At 36.0% G+C, this 13,771-nt stretch overlaps 1 protein-coding gene across 2 annotated transcripts; it reads right to left on the reverse strand.

Moving 5' to 3' along the window:
• Positions 1-4,372: 4,372 nt before the first annotated feature.
• On the reverse strand, positions 4,373-13,759 carry idh3g (isocitrate dehydrogenase (NAD(+)) 3 non-catalytic subunit gamma). 2 transcript variants are annotated; one of them, XM_073823101.1, is made up of 9 exons: positions 13,703-13,759; positions 13,332-13,464; positions 11,796-11,929; positions 11,587-11,689; positions 11,336-11,482; positions 9,402-9,496; positions 8,642-8,702; positions 6,590-6,716; positions 4,373-6,337 (listed from the first exon to the last, which is right to left on the reverse strand). In XM_073823101.1, the coding sequence occupies exons 1-8, from the start codon at positions 13,738-13,740 to the stop codon at positions 6,615-6,617; spliced, it is 813 nt and encodes a 270-aa protein (XP_073679202.1). In that variant the 5' UTR covers positions 13,741-13,759; the 3' UTR covers positions 4,373-6,337; positions 6,590-6,614. The 2 variants fall into 2 exon arrangements, with proteins under 2 accessions (XP_073679202.1, XP_073679201.1); XM_073823100.1 differs by having other exon boundaries at positions 6,586-6,716.
• Between the last annotated feature and the right edge of the window lie 12 nt (positions 13,760-13,771).

The raw sequence follows: 13,771 nt of genomic DNA on the forward strand, positions 1-13,771 counted from the left end.
AGAAAACGTTTGGGCCGTTTGCAGAGGCTGTTTTCACTAGTTTGTTTTCTTTTTAAAATGCACAACTTTTGCTATGGTTAGGCCTGTTGTTTACACTACTCTAGTGTGACCCTCGAAAACAGAGACTTTCGAAAATGCTACGGACCCCAGGGTTGAGTTTCTTCGTAAACGGGCCAAAACGAAGACTTTTGAAAATGCTGGCGTGGCAGCCCACATTCGCTCTGTGTATCCTTGATGACCGTGTAAACAATAACATCATGCTCATTTGTTGCATCTCATTTCAGAGGCTCATTTAAAAAAGTAACCATTAAATTGCAAAGTAAAAAAGAAATCACTGTATTTTTTACACCCCAAAGAATAACAGTCAATTTTATTATGGTTAAGTGTATGTACAAAACCTCCCTACAATGATAAAAATCCACCCAGTGGTATTTTTTTAAATCTTTAAAAGTAATATCCATTTTTTAAATCAGGTCATTCTCAGTTTTTGTCGGTGTGATGTCACACCAACAGAGGCCACTCCCACGATAGTTGATTGAATTGAGTGCCTTACCTTAGTCCCGCCCTGATGAGCTGTAACAATCCGACTCTAACCAACATTGCGTTGGCCCCTCGGTGCAATGAGCATGTCTCCAATTGAGGTGTTTTGTTGCTGGATGTAATAATGAACATAGAAGTCGTCATTTACTTCCGACATCTGAGCTGCTGAAGAGGCAAAGGATTAATGTTACTTTCGTGTAACGAAATGCGCCAATCCCCAATCTACATATGCATCTATGATCGTGCAAATCATTTGTGATAGAGCTTCACCCACAGCAGAAGTGAGTATAAGGGTTTTTATGCATCTTTGCAAATCGCCTTTCTAGTTAGCAAATTTCAAGACTAAATGCGGCTAAAGTAAACAATACGGCTCGTCACACCACCGCAGAGAGGGGTGGGGCGAGCAGAGCTCATTAGCATTAAAAGGAACATGCAACAGAATGGTTCGCTCGGATGTTTTGCCCGTCTGGAATGATGCTTTACATTTTCTGGTGTTTCCAGTCAAATAACTGTATTTTTAAAGCTGAACCCTGCTAAAAATGTGCAAATGACCTCAGAAGAATTGCGACTGGGCTAGTTTTAAGTAGGAATTGGGCAGGTTTTGGCAAACCTGAGTTTATTGTTGTTACTGTTGCAGCCAACAACAGTTGGTAGTTTTACCAATCTTTTTACCACATTTTAACACGTATTTCTATGGAGACCGGAACACAAGAGCACCCAAATGAAAATTAGAATCAACAACTTACTATTGGAGAAAGCTTAACGGTCAACTTGAATCACATGTGCCTTAATAACCAATCACATTACAGCCTTGATGTCACTGAATTTACAAGTTGTATGACACTCAATCGCTGTTTATGGATACCAAAGGAATAAATGAAAAGTGCCATAAACTGAATCCCACCTGTGCTTTTTTTCGGTGTAAACTCTAAAAATAGTTCAATACAAAACTATTATTTAGTGTAAAACATGTTGAAGAGTAGCTGATTAAATTATGAGCTGTATCCTCTAAAAAGCTGTTTATTCGGCATAGTGGAGCTTCTCTTCCATTGACAACCATTAAAAAGGTCTCCTTCCCTAACCATTGCGCTTTCTTGTGGCTTCGTCAGCACTCACCGGTTACTCAGGAAAAAGGTGGATACATCAATCGACTGACTGTACATCATCCTGCTTATTACAAGACTACCCAACAAATAAATAAATACATGGACATGAAATAACACTACACTGACTTTAAGAACTGTGTGTTCTGATACTGACATCTTTTTACAAGCCTTCTCACTCCTATTGACTCTCATTGGAAACATTTGATGCACAAGGCCTGCAGGATATTTAATCACAACATTATACAGTCCTTGACATGTCCTTTAATTCAGACTTGCGTACTCAAATAACATTCCACATATTTTCCCCAGCTGCTGTATTTTGCTAGCGATTGCAAAGGTTGGTAAACGGCAGTGGGAAATTGCTATTTCATCTGACTCATCTTATTGGAAATTATACTTCCATTTAGGTTCCTAATATTATTTTATACAATTTGAGACTGTCCCTTGGGTTTCCCCACTTAGAACAGCGAGCTATTTTTTCCACACATAAAGGTCCAGCTGTAAACAATCAAAAAAGAAATTGATGTCAGTGAGACTGTCAAACTGTCATATTATTTTAAAAAAAAAAAGTTGCCTGCGGTTTTATAGCTGACAATCAATTTGAGCAGACTTCGTTGGTTACGCACAAAGACATTTACCTGTGATTTGTTGCCCTCTAGTGCCCAGACTCACACTTGATGCATTAATCCTTCAGGCAGTACGTTGGCCTAGGTAACAATCTCTGCAGGAAAACAGTATTCTCCAAATATTCTTTTTTTTTTTATTAGTTCAGAGTCATACAGGACATTTGGCAGTGGCCCTGAAAGAGGGATAATCCTTCAACTGGAGTGTTGATGTTTTCTTGTCACCAGTGTTCACTTGGACTCTGTTTTTTAGTACTGCCAAGTCTCCTGCTCCCGAAAGCCCTAAAACTATGCATTTTTTTAATACATCCCTTATCTAACACACAGCTTACTAACAGAGGACTCCAGGATTTTCATTTTTCATGTGAAAAACTAAAATGTAGAAATGTGCATTATGGGGGATTATTAAAGGGATAGTTCACTCAAAAATGAAAATGACCCCATGATTTACTCACCCTCATCCTAGGATGTCGAAACTACATCATTGCACAGGCTTCAGAACAACGTGAATATAAGAGACCACTGGCACGTCAACTTCAGCCACTTTCACACAACGATTCAGGTAAATACACGGATAATGTTTCCCATGATTTGTTCCAGAGTTGTTTGATTTGGTTCATTCACAGTTGTTTTCCTGAATCTGTGCGTGCTTTACACACAACCCATAAAGACATGTGACGTTTGGATGTGAGATGTAATGCGACGCGTACGTTTCACTAAACTGAAACTAACCTGAACAAACTGTGCTTCAGCGCTGATAGTGAGGAGCTGGCTCTGCCCGATCGCCGCTTCATTCCACTTTGCACGTATTTTTTCGTTGTGAAGAGTCGCATAATAACTTGCATCATCACTACAACACTGCCTTTATGGTTCTGGCTTTTGTTCACACAGCGCTCGTTCCCGTAATTTTCCAGAATCAGCGTGCATTGTGAAAGGGGCTTTACTAACGCAACAGTTATGTAGCTTACTGCATTCGGTGTTTGAAAAAGAAAAAACATTAATGATCATTCTGAAATATCCTGTTGAGTATCAGCAGGCTAGGCTCTCTCTATGGCTCTGGGTTCGGCTACAACGATACATGACCGTAGTTACCTGTGATTGGCCTGGCTGTGCGTCACTCAGAAAACAACAGGCCAATCAGAAGAGAGGCTCATGAATATTAATTAGATGGGCCAAAATCAACCTGTTTTTGACAGAGCTCCTAAAAAAGGAGCTGTAAAAATATATTGAGATGGATTTTGGCACTTATACCGCAAATATATATTCTTAAGGACATCAACAACTAAAACAAACCTCCAGAAATGTGTACAATATGGGACCTTTAACACACCTGAACAAGCTAATTAAAGCCTTCAGGATTGCTAGAACATTACAGGCAGGTGAGTTTGATCAAGGTTGGAGCTAAACTCTGCAGGAAAGTGGATCTTGAGAACATCTGCCTTAGAGGGTTAATAAAGTATATAACTGTCGTACATGGGTTCACAAAAGAGTGACGTTCCAGTAGAAGATGAGCATGAATTAGAAGTACAAAAACGAGGATTTGTAAAGAAAAAAGTCAGAGGATTTTGATATAAGCCAAGAGGAGACTGGTTTTCCTTTGCTGTAAATGAAACTTGGTTCTCACAAGACTAGCATATTCTCACTAGAGCTTACGCTATCCGCTTGAACGCCACAGTTAGTGGAAGCTAGAGATTACGGTTTATAAAGTTTTAAATATGTTTATTTATTTATTTATTTTTTTTACACACACATCAATTCACTTCAGAAGGTCTTTATTAAACCCCTTGGAGCCGTGTGGAGTACATTTTATGATGGATGGATGCACTTTATTGGACTTAAAAATCTAAATGCCCATTCACTGGCATTATAAAGCTTGGAAGAACCAGGACATTTTTTTTATAACAACTTCAACTGCATTTATCTACAGTTTATAAGACAGTCATATATACCTAGGATGGCTTGAAGATGAGTAACTTATGGGGTAATTTTCATTTGAGCTATCCCTTTAAAGGACATCCAATGTGACATCCAATTTTTCAGTCTGTGTTCAATTTGATGTTGCCAGTGATTTTACCAGCTTAAGATGACACAACAAGCAAGACATTTTAAAGAGGACAAACATTTTATTTATTATGTCTCTGGATTACCAGTGAGTCATTAAGGATTTGTGCAACAGTCTAGAAGATTTTAACCCCTTACAGCAGTGGTTCTCAACTAGGAAATGACTTAAAATGGTTTTAATTTAAACTTTAATTAATGTTAAAGGTGTGATTTCTAGACCTGGAAGAGTCATGTAAACTAAAAAAAAACTTAAAAAAAAAAAACTACATTTATATTGACTATACGTGGTTATGCTAAACTTTAATTTATATATATATATATATATATATATCTCAGGCAGAAATTGACAATAGACAAGGAAAGTTTTGGAGTCAAAAAAGTTGAGAACCACTGCTTTACATTATTACAATTATGCTACTCAAAAAAACCTGAATGACATGATGGTAAATGTGCATGTTTAACTCAAAACAGTGTTAAGCAATGCATATCAAAAGACAATACAGGAACAAAGGCCCAAACTAACTGATGTAACATCAGACCAACATTAAGTATTAATAGTAAATAATACCGCAGCATAAAGTCTAAAGAAAAATATAATCTCATGGACATCCAGAATATGAAGTCCTGTTTAAAAACTGTTTAAGGCAGTGAAAAAAGTAAAATGCTGTAGTTTATACAAGTATAGTTGAGCTCAAAAGTTTACATAAACCTTGCGGAATCTGCAAAACGTTAATTATTTTACCAAAATAAGAGGGATCATACAAAATGCATGTTATTTTTTATTTAGTACTGACCTGAATAAGATATTTCACATAAAAAAAGATGTTTACATATAGTTTTTGTTTAGTTTAGTCATAGTTGTTCATGAGTCCCTTGTTTGTCCTGAACAGTTAAACTGCCCGATTTTCTTCAGAAAAATCCTTCAGGTCCCACAAATTGTTTTTTTTTTTTTTAGCATATTTTCACACTGAGGACAACTGAGGGACACATACACAACTATTACAGAAGGTTCAAATGCTCACCGATGCTTCAGAAGGAAACACAATGCATTAAGAGCTGGGGGTGAAAACTTTTGAACAGAATGAAGATGTGTACATTTTTCTCATTTTGCCTAAATATATATATATATATTTTTTTCATTTAGTACTGCCCTTCAGAAGCTACAGAAAATAAAAGACAAAATAAGTTAAATTTACCCTGATCTTCAAATTCAAAAAGTTTATTTAGGTCAGGACTAAATTTAAAAAAATAAAATGCGTTTTGTATGATCCTTTTATTTTGGTAAAATAGTTAAAATGTTGCAGATTCTGCAAAGCATATGTAAACTTTTGACATCAACTGTATAATATTGTAAGTGGACAGTTGCAGTTTGTTCAGAGTCTTTAAAGTAAACATATACCCCCGGTTTCACAGACAAGGCTTAAGCATAGACTAAAATCTAAGTCTGAGCAGTTTCAACTGAAATAAAATTGCACTGATTGATCTTAAAATCTATCAGTGCCTTTGTTCTGTCTCAAAATGCACACCAGTAATGTTTTTTGTAAGCATGTTTATAAAAATTACTTAAATGTTCTAATTGATCTATGGCCTAATCCTGGCTTAATCTAAGCCATGTCTGTGAAACCGGGCCAAAAGGTATAAACCCAAAATGAATATGTGGTGTTTGAGGACAGCGTAGTAAGAATGAATAAAATACGGAATGCAAGTGAGCAGCGGAAACACAAATCCAATGCAGGACCCTCTTCATAAATACTGTGTTAGCGTAGCATTAAAACAATATAACCTTTTAGATACAATAAGATAAATCTAAAAACTCTGCAGTTTCCATGGAAAGACAACTATGCCCAAGAAACACCACAATCACAATGCTGAAGTATTATGTATTTCATGTGACAACATCTCCACCCCTGATCCCCGTAAGGACTGCTGGATTTAAGAATAAATCTCTTGTCTCATATGAAAGCAACATTATTGAGACATAAATGAAGTGCAGATGTCCTTAAGAAGCTGAAAATAAAATGCAGGGGGAAAAGATATTAGTGGAAGCCAGAACTGCATCAACAATCAAAGACAGAACAAAGAACGCATAGATGGAGGGGACATATTACAAGAAAACTTCTGAGAAAGTTAAAACATTAACAGCCCTAGCAAACAGGAAATGACATTTACAATAATTCAGGCTTGTTGGCTCCTGGCCATGGATTATAGACTAAATGGCAAAAAATGATGATGTGCTAGAAAGAAGTGCTTAGTACCGACAGTGGTGGAGTGACGCTGACTCCGTTTAGATCTCAGTGGTGAGGGGGCCACCACTCTGGATGATCCTCATGATAGACTGAACCACTTCGGAGGTAGTGCCCTGACCCCCAATGTCAACTGTGTGCAACTGCAACAGGAAACAACACAGAGGACATTACATGCTTAGACATATGCAACAAGCATGTGAACTCTTCAGAAAATTATTTGATTCTGATTGTTCAAACTGTAAAAATACTACTCTGCAACTAAGAATCTAACATACACTACCAGATTTTTAATGTTTTTTAAAAGAAGTCTCTTCTGCTCACCAAGCCATGTATTTGATCCCAAATACAGCAAAAGTAATATTTTAGCAGTAATATTGTGAACATTTTTTTACTATTTCAAATAACTGCTTTCTATTTGAATATATTTTTAAAATGTCATTTATTCTTGTGATTTTAAAGGAGCACTTCACTTTTTTTGGAAATAGGCTCATTCTCCAATGAGCCTGTTCGGCCATATTCGGCAGCAAACTTCCTTGACTATTACGCCGGAATGGAAGTGTAGTTCCTAATCTTATCTGCATAGAAACTCGCAGCTTTGCATTTCCACCGGTCTTAGTACACGATATAACTACAGAAGAGTCAAGTTTTAAATACAACAAATATGGAAACTCGTTGGTCATTTTTGAACGTGATGCTATTGGTCTAATAGGATTCTATGATCTATGCTAAGCTATGCTAAAAGTGATATCGCCAGAACAGGAGAACGGCTGAATGGATTTCAAAACGGTAAAAAAAAACAAAAAACAACTTATTAACTCGGGGGGAGTTGGAGAATGAGCCTATTTCCAAAAAAAGTGGAGTGTTCCTTTAAAGCTGAATTTTTAGCATCATTACTTCAGTCTTTAGTGTCACATGATCCTTCAGAAATCATTCTAATATGCTGAGTTGCTGTTCAAGAAACATTATTATTATTTTTATTATCATCATCAATATTACAATTTTAAAACAGTTGAGTACATTTTTTCAGGATTCTGTGATGAATAGAAAGATCCACAGATCTGAAATAAAAAGCTGTTATACATTATACTATTCAAAAGCTTGGAATCAGTAAATATATTTTTTTTTTTCTTTTTGGGAAACAAATGATAGAAATTAATACTTTTATTTAGCAAGGATGCTTTAAACTGATCAAAAGTGATGATAAATACATTTGTAATGTTACAAATTATTTATTATTTCTATTTTCGATAAATGTTGTTCTTCTGAACTGTCTATCCATCAAAAAACCTGAATAAATTCTACTTAGCTGTTTTCAAACATAATAATAATAATAATAATAATAATAACAACAACAACAAGAATACTGTTTTTGCTGTATTTTGGATTAAATAAATGCATGCTTGGTGAGCAAATCAATAGAATTTCAATAAAAGTCTACACATTTATACTTAATGTATAGATTAATACTAAGTAAAAACATTTATAATTTCACAAAAGATTTCTATTTCAAATGCTGTTTGAAATAGAAACACAGAATCCTAAAAGGATCCCAGGATCCTTTTTTAGAATCCTAAAAAAAAATCTGCTGATGAAAATTCATCACAGGAATAAATTACATTTTTCATTTTCATTTAAAAGACGTTTTTAAAAAAGTGTATTGACAGCAATCTTTTGAATGCTAGTGTAACTATATTACAATATATAGTAGTCAACATTTGAAGTGGATCAAAAAAGTTTATCAAAGTTGTCCTAAGACAAGAATGGATATTGTTTTGGTTTTAGGACAACTTTAATGAAAGGTTTTGATCCACTTCAAATGTTGACTACTGTATACAGTGATACAACTTGACTAATTACTACAAAGAGTTCTTTTATGCACCAATCCAAAGAATGCTAAGAACGTCTTTGTCTAACTGGTACCTTGAGGAGCAGGAAATCAGACCTGACAAAACTCTCATTTGTTAAAGTCAGCTGTGATTTAAAACCTGCTGTACATGATGTGCTAGACCCACCCTAAAATGTGGACAGGTAGGTTAATAAGTTAGAAAGTGTGGGTGCGACTAACCCTGGTCTCGTTCATGGTAGTGAGAATTGCACCTCGGACCATGTTGGCATAGTCATGGAGTCTAAAGAGAAAGAGAAGCCAAGCTTATAAAAAAAAAAAACATTGTAAGCAATGCACTACAGTAATACTATAGAAACTGCTGTCAGTGCATATTTAGCTGATTTCATACAACAGTGAAATTCTGGCTATTCATGGCTATTCATTAAAGGGATCGTTCAGCGAAAAATGAAAATTCTGTCATTAATTACTCGCCCTCATATTGTTCCAGACACGCAAGACCTTTGTTCATCTTCAGAACACAAATTAAGATATTTTGGATGAAATCCGAGAGCTTTCCGACCCTGCATAGACAGCAATGCAACTGACATGTTTAAGGCCCAGAAAGGTACTAAGGACATCTTTAAAGTAGTCCATGTGAAATCATTGATTCAACCATAATGTTACGAAGCTACGAGAATACTTTTTGTGCACAAAGAAAACAAAAACAACAAGTTTATTCAACAATTTCTTCTCTTCCGTGTCATTCTACATTGTCTTTACTAAATATCTTAAGCTGTGTTCTGAAGATGAACGAAGGTCCAATGAGTTTGGAAAGACGTGATGGTGAGTAATTACTGACAGAATTTTCATTTTTGGGTAAGCTATCCCCTTTAAATTAAGAGACGTAAGAGTGGACAAACAACCAGAAGGCAAAAATAAGCAAAATTACCAAGAGTTGACACTTTTGAAATAACACACAGGCTCCTCATTCACCACTTACTTTAGATGATCTAACATGAGGCAGCTGGCAAGCAGCATGGCAGTGGGATTGGCGATGTTCCTGTTGGCAATACTCTTTCCTGTATTCCTGGTGGCCTGTTATAACAAATTTAATGCTAGTTATTCAAGTGTCAACTTAAATTAACCTTTCAACTCAAGTGACATGAAATATATGTTTCTATACATTTAAATACACTAGGTAATAAAAGCACATCATAAACTCTGGGTTGTGAATATTACTCAGTCCACACATTCACTCTGCTGTTTACAAGTTTGAGGCTGATAATGTTTTTGAAAATCTTTTTTGTTCACCAAGGCTGCATTTATTTGATCAAAATATAAAAAGAGCAGATATATTACGAAATATTATGGTAGTGTACGCTAGCCATACTAAAGGATTAGTTCACTTTCAGAACAAAAATGGATATGGATGGTGCCCCCAAGGTTGAACTTCCAAAATGCAGCTTCGAAGGGCTCTAAAGTTCCCAGCCGAAGAAGAAGGGTCTTATATAGCGAAACGATCGGTTATTTTCTAAACAAATTGACAACTTAAATACTTTTTAACCTCAAATGCTCGTCTAGTCTCTGCAATGCCCATGTGTAGTCTGTGTGATCTAGGTCAGTACAGTTAAGAGTATGTCGCAAAACTCCCATCTCGTTTTCTTTCCCAACTTCAAAATCATCCTACAACGCAGAAGTTTTTTTTGACAAAGTTGAAGCGAAATGAGATGGGAGTTTTTCAACATACCTTATTGACCCAGATTACACAGACTGCGCATCGCAGAGATGAGACAAGACTAGCATTTGAGGTTAAAAAGTATATAAACTGTCAATTTGTTTCGAAAATAACCGATCGTTTCACTAGATAACACCCTTGTTCCTTGGCTGGGATCGTTTAGAGCTCTTTGAAGCTGCATTTAAACTGCATTTTGTAAGTTCAAACTCACGGTCACCATAGAAGTCCACTATATGGAGAGAAATCCTAAAATGTTTTCCTCAAAAAACAATTTCTTTACGAATGAAGAAAGAAAGACATGAACATGAACAAGGGAGTGAGTACATTATCTGATAATTTCTGTTCTGAAAATCCTTTAAAGGCTCATTCTCCAACTCCCTCCCGAGTTAATAAGTTGATTTTTACCGTTTTGAAATCCATTCAGCCGCTCTCCTGTTCTGGCGATATCACTTTTAGCATAGCTTAGCATAGATCACTGAATCCTATTAGACCAATAGCATCACGTTCAAAAATGACCAACGAGTTTCGGTATTTGTCCTATTTAAAACTTGACTCTTCTGTAGTTATATCGTGTACTAAGACCGGCGGAAATGCAAAGCTTAAATTTTCTTGGCTGATAAGATTAGGAACTACACTCCCATTCCGGCGTAATAGTCAAGGAAGTTTGCTGCCGTAATAAGGCTGAAGCAGGAGCAGTAATACCACGCAGCACATGTGCAAATGCTAAACTAGCTGGGAACTCATTTCTGATAATACTCCGCCTGCTTCGGCCATATTACGGCAGCAAACTTCCTTGACTATTACGCCGGAATGGGAGTGTAGTTCCTAATCTTATCACCCTAGAAACTCACAGCTTTGCATTTCCACCGGTCTTAGTACACGATATAACTACAGAAGAGTCAAGTTTTAAATACAACAAATATGGAAACTCATTGGTCAGTTTTGAACGTGATGCTATTGGTCTAATAGGATTCAGTGATCTATGCTAAGCTATGCTAAAAGTGATATCGCCAGAACAGGAGAACGGCTGAATGGATTTCAAAACGGTAAAACTCAACTTATTAACTCGGGGGGAGTTGGAGAATGAGCCTATTTCCAAAAAAAGTGGAGTGTTCCTTTAAGCTCATAGAGGCATCCGTTCCTAAAGCTGTTGTTTTACTAAGATTGTGCTAATCGCCTGTTTTTTCCTTCAGACAAACCGTTTCAAACACAGCGTAGTCTCGCCCGTAGTTGGCACCAGGCACCAGACCGGGTCCTCCCACCAGTCCTGCACATACATTGCTGACCACATTTCCATAGAGGTTAGGCATCACCATGACATCAAACTGGTGGGGCTTGGAAACAAGCTGAAAGAAAGAACATAACCACAGTAAAGGTATAGTTTTTTGCCTTCTCATAACACATAACTGTCAGCGTGATTAGTTTGATTATCTGTGCAGGAGCACTTCACCTGCATGGTGGTGTTGTCGACAATCATACTATCAAACTCAATGTCTGGGTATCCAGAGGCCACTTCCTTGCAGCACTGCAAGAACAGCCCATCTGCCAGTTTCCTGTGGAGAAGAGAGTGAAAACACATTATGAGACCAGTGACATTCTCTGCTGTGATACAACTGTGTGAATTAATAATACAGACGACAAAGCAGTAGACTAACTAACATGATGTTAGCCTTGTGGACAGCTGTGACCCTGCGGCGACCTTTCTCTCGGGCCAATTTGAAGGCATAGTCAGCAATGCGGAGAGAGTTGTTCCGTGTGATGATTTTCATAGACTCTACAACTCCAGGTACACTCTGAAACACACAGGAAATTGTGATTGTTTATTTTAGGATATAGAAAAAAAAAAAGATTTAAAAGAAATTGGATAAAAATTAGATTTTACACAAGAATGAGGGACATAGAAAGTGACATGCAGAGAGATATACACTACCAGTCAAATTTTTTTTAATGCTCTGCTCACCAAGCCTGCATTAATTTGATGATAATATTTTTACTATTTAATATGACTGCTTTCTATTTGAATATATTTAAAATGTAATTTATTTCTGCGATTAAAGCTAAATTTACAGCATCATTACTCCAGTCTTCACTGTCACATGATCATTCAGAACATTCTGTTCAAGAAATATTTATTATTATTATTATTGTCATCATCATCAATATTTAAAACAGTTGAGTACTGTTTTTCAGGATTCTTTGATGAATAGAAAGATCCAAAGATCAGTATTTATCTGAAATAAAAAGCTGTTGCCTTTCAAGTCAGTATAATTTTTTTTATTGGGAAAGAAATTACAGAATTTTTTTTTTTTTTTTTTTTTTAGCAAAGATGCTTTAAATTGATCAAAAGCGATGATAAAGACATAATGTTACAAAAAAAATTTATTTCAGATAAATGCTGTTCTTCTGAACTTTCTATTCAAAGAAACCTAAAAATTCTACTCAGCTGTTTGCAACATAATAATAATAATAATAAATGTTTCAGAATCAGAATATGTGACTGATTTCTGAATCATGTGACTGAAGTAATGATGCTAAAAGTTCAGCTTTGAAATTACAAAAATAAATTATATTTTTAAATGTATTCAAATAGAAAACAGTTATTTTAAATAGTAAAAAAATGCTTTTTTTGCTTTACTTTGGATCAAATAAATGCAGGCTTGGTGAGCAAAAGAGACTTTAAAAAAAAAACTTACTGTTCAAAAACTTTTGACTAGTAGTGTATGAACAACAATAAAGTACATGTACATTTAGAACAGTCTACAATATATACTATGTAATAATTATATAAAATACATAATATATATTTCATATATATTGTATATAGATTGCTCTAAATGACATTTATAAAAAACTGTTCTTTTGACATTTCTATTCACAAGAAAAATCAGTTTCATTATTATCATACTGATAATAAATGTTTCTTGAGCAGCAAATCAGTATATAAATATGATTTCTGATCATGTGACATAGGAAACTGGAGTAATGGCTGCTGAAAATTCAGTTTTGCCATCAAAAGAACCAAATCTTTAAACAATAGTGTCTTTTACTTTCCCACGTATGTCTAATAGAATAATACATTTTAATATCTATACTGATGAATCCACACATGTCAACACCCTGCATGTGAGGGAAAATGTGCAAGAAACAGATGAAGCTGTGTGAAAGTCTGTTGAGTGGGTGTGGAAAAATTCTGACCTCATGCTCCAGACTGCTGTACTCGCCCTCTGTGTTTTCTCTAATGATGATGATGTCTATGTTTTTGTGGCGTGTCTGGACTCCAGGAAGTGACTGGCAGTGCATCACATTGGCATACAGATCCAGACTCGTGCTGAGAGAGAGAGGGAGAAAGTGACAGCTTTGCTGAGAGTGAACGAAGGTGAATTGGTCCAGACACACAGTCATGGGCAGGAAGCCAAATCTGAGGTACTCTGCCATCACTCATCAAACTCAAAGCTAAGGGGCCCAACAATATTCGCCACTGTCATATACAGCAGCATAAACACCTGACAGGGATGGTATAAATAGATTCATTTTAAGTACAATTATCATTTGTCTTTCAGGCTTACCGTAGAAGATTGTTTCGTGACTTGTGGTTAGAGGGCATTGTGTGTTTGGTCTCAATGTTACCTGGGAAC

Source organism: Garra rufa, chromosome 18 (assembly GCF_049309525.1).
Source record: "Garra rufa chromosome 18, GarRuf1.0, whole genome shotgun sequence".
NCBI classification, from domain to species: Eukaryota; Metazoa; Chordata; class Actinopteri; order Cypriniformes; family Cyprinidae; genus Garra; species Garra rufa.

What these genes read in the sequence shown, in the direction of transcription:
- idh3g (XM_073823101.1), bottom strand. Translation starts at nt 13,740, where the DNA reads ATGCCCTCTAACCACAAGTCACGAAACAATCTTCTACG. An exon ending in ACAGCAGTCTGGAGCATGAG is followed by an intron (nt 11,930 to 13,331) that starts GTCAGAATTTTT and finishes TGTGTGTTTCAG; the next exon opens with AGTGTACCTGGAGTTGTAGA. An exon ending in CTACCATGAACGAGACCAGG is followed by an intron (nt 6,717 to 8,641) that starts GTTAGTCGCACC and finishes TTCCTGTTGCAG; the next exon opens with TTGCACACAGTTGACATTGG.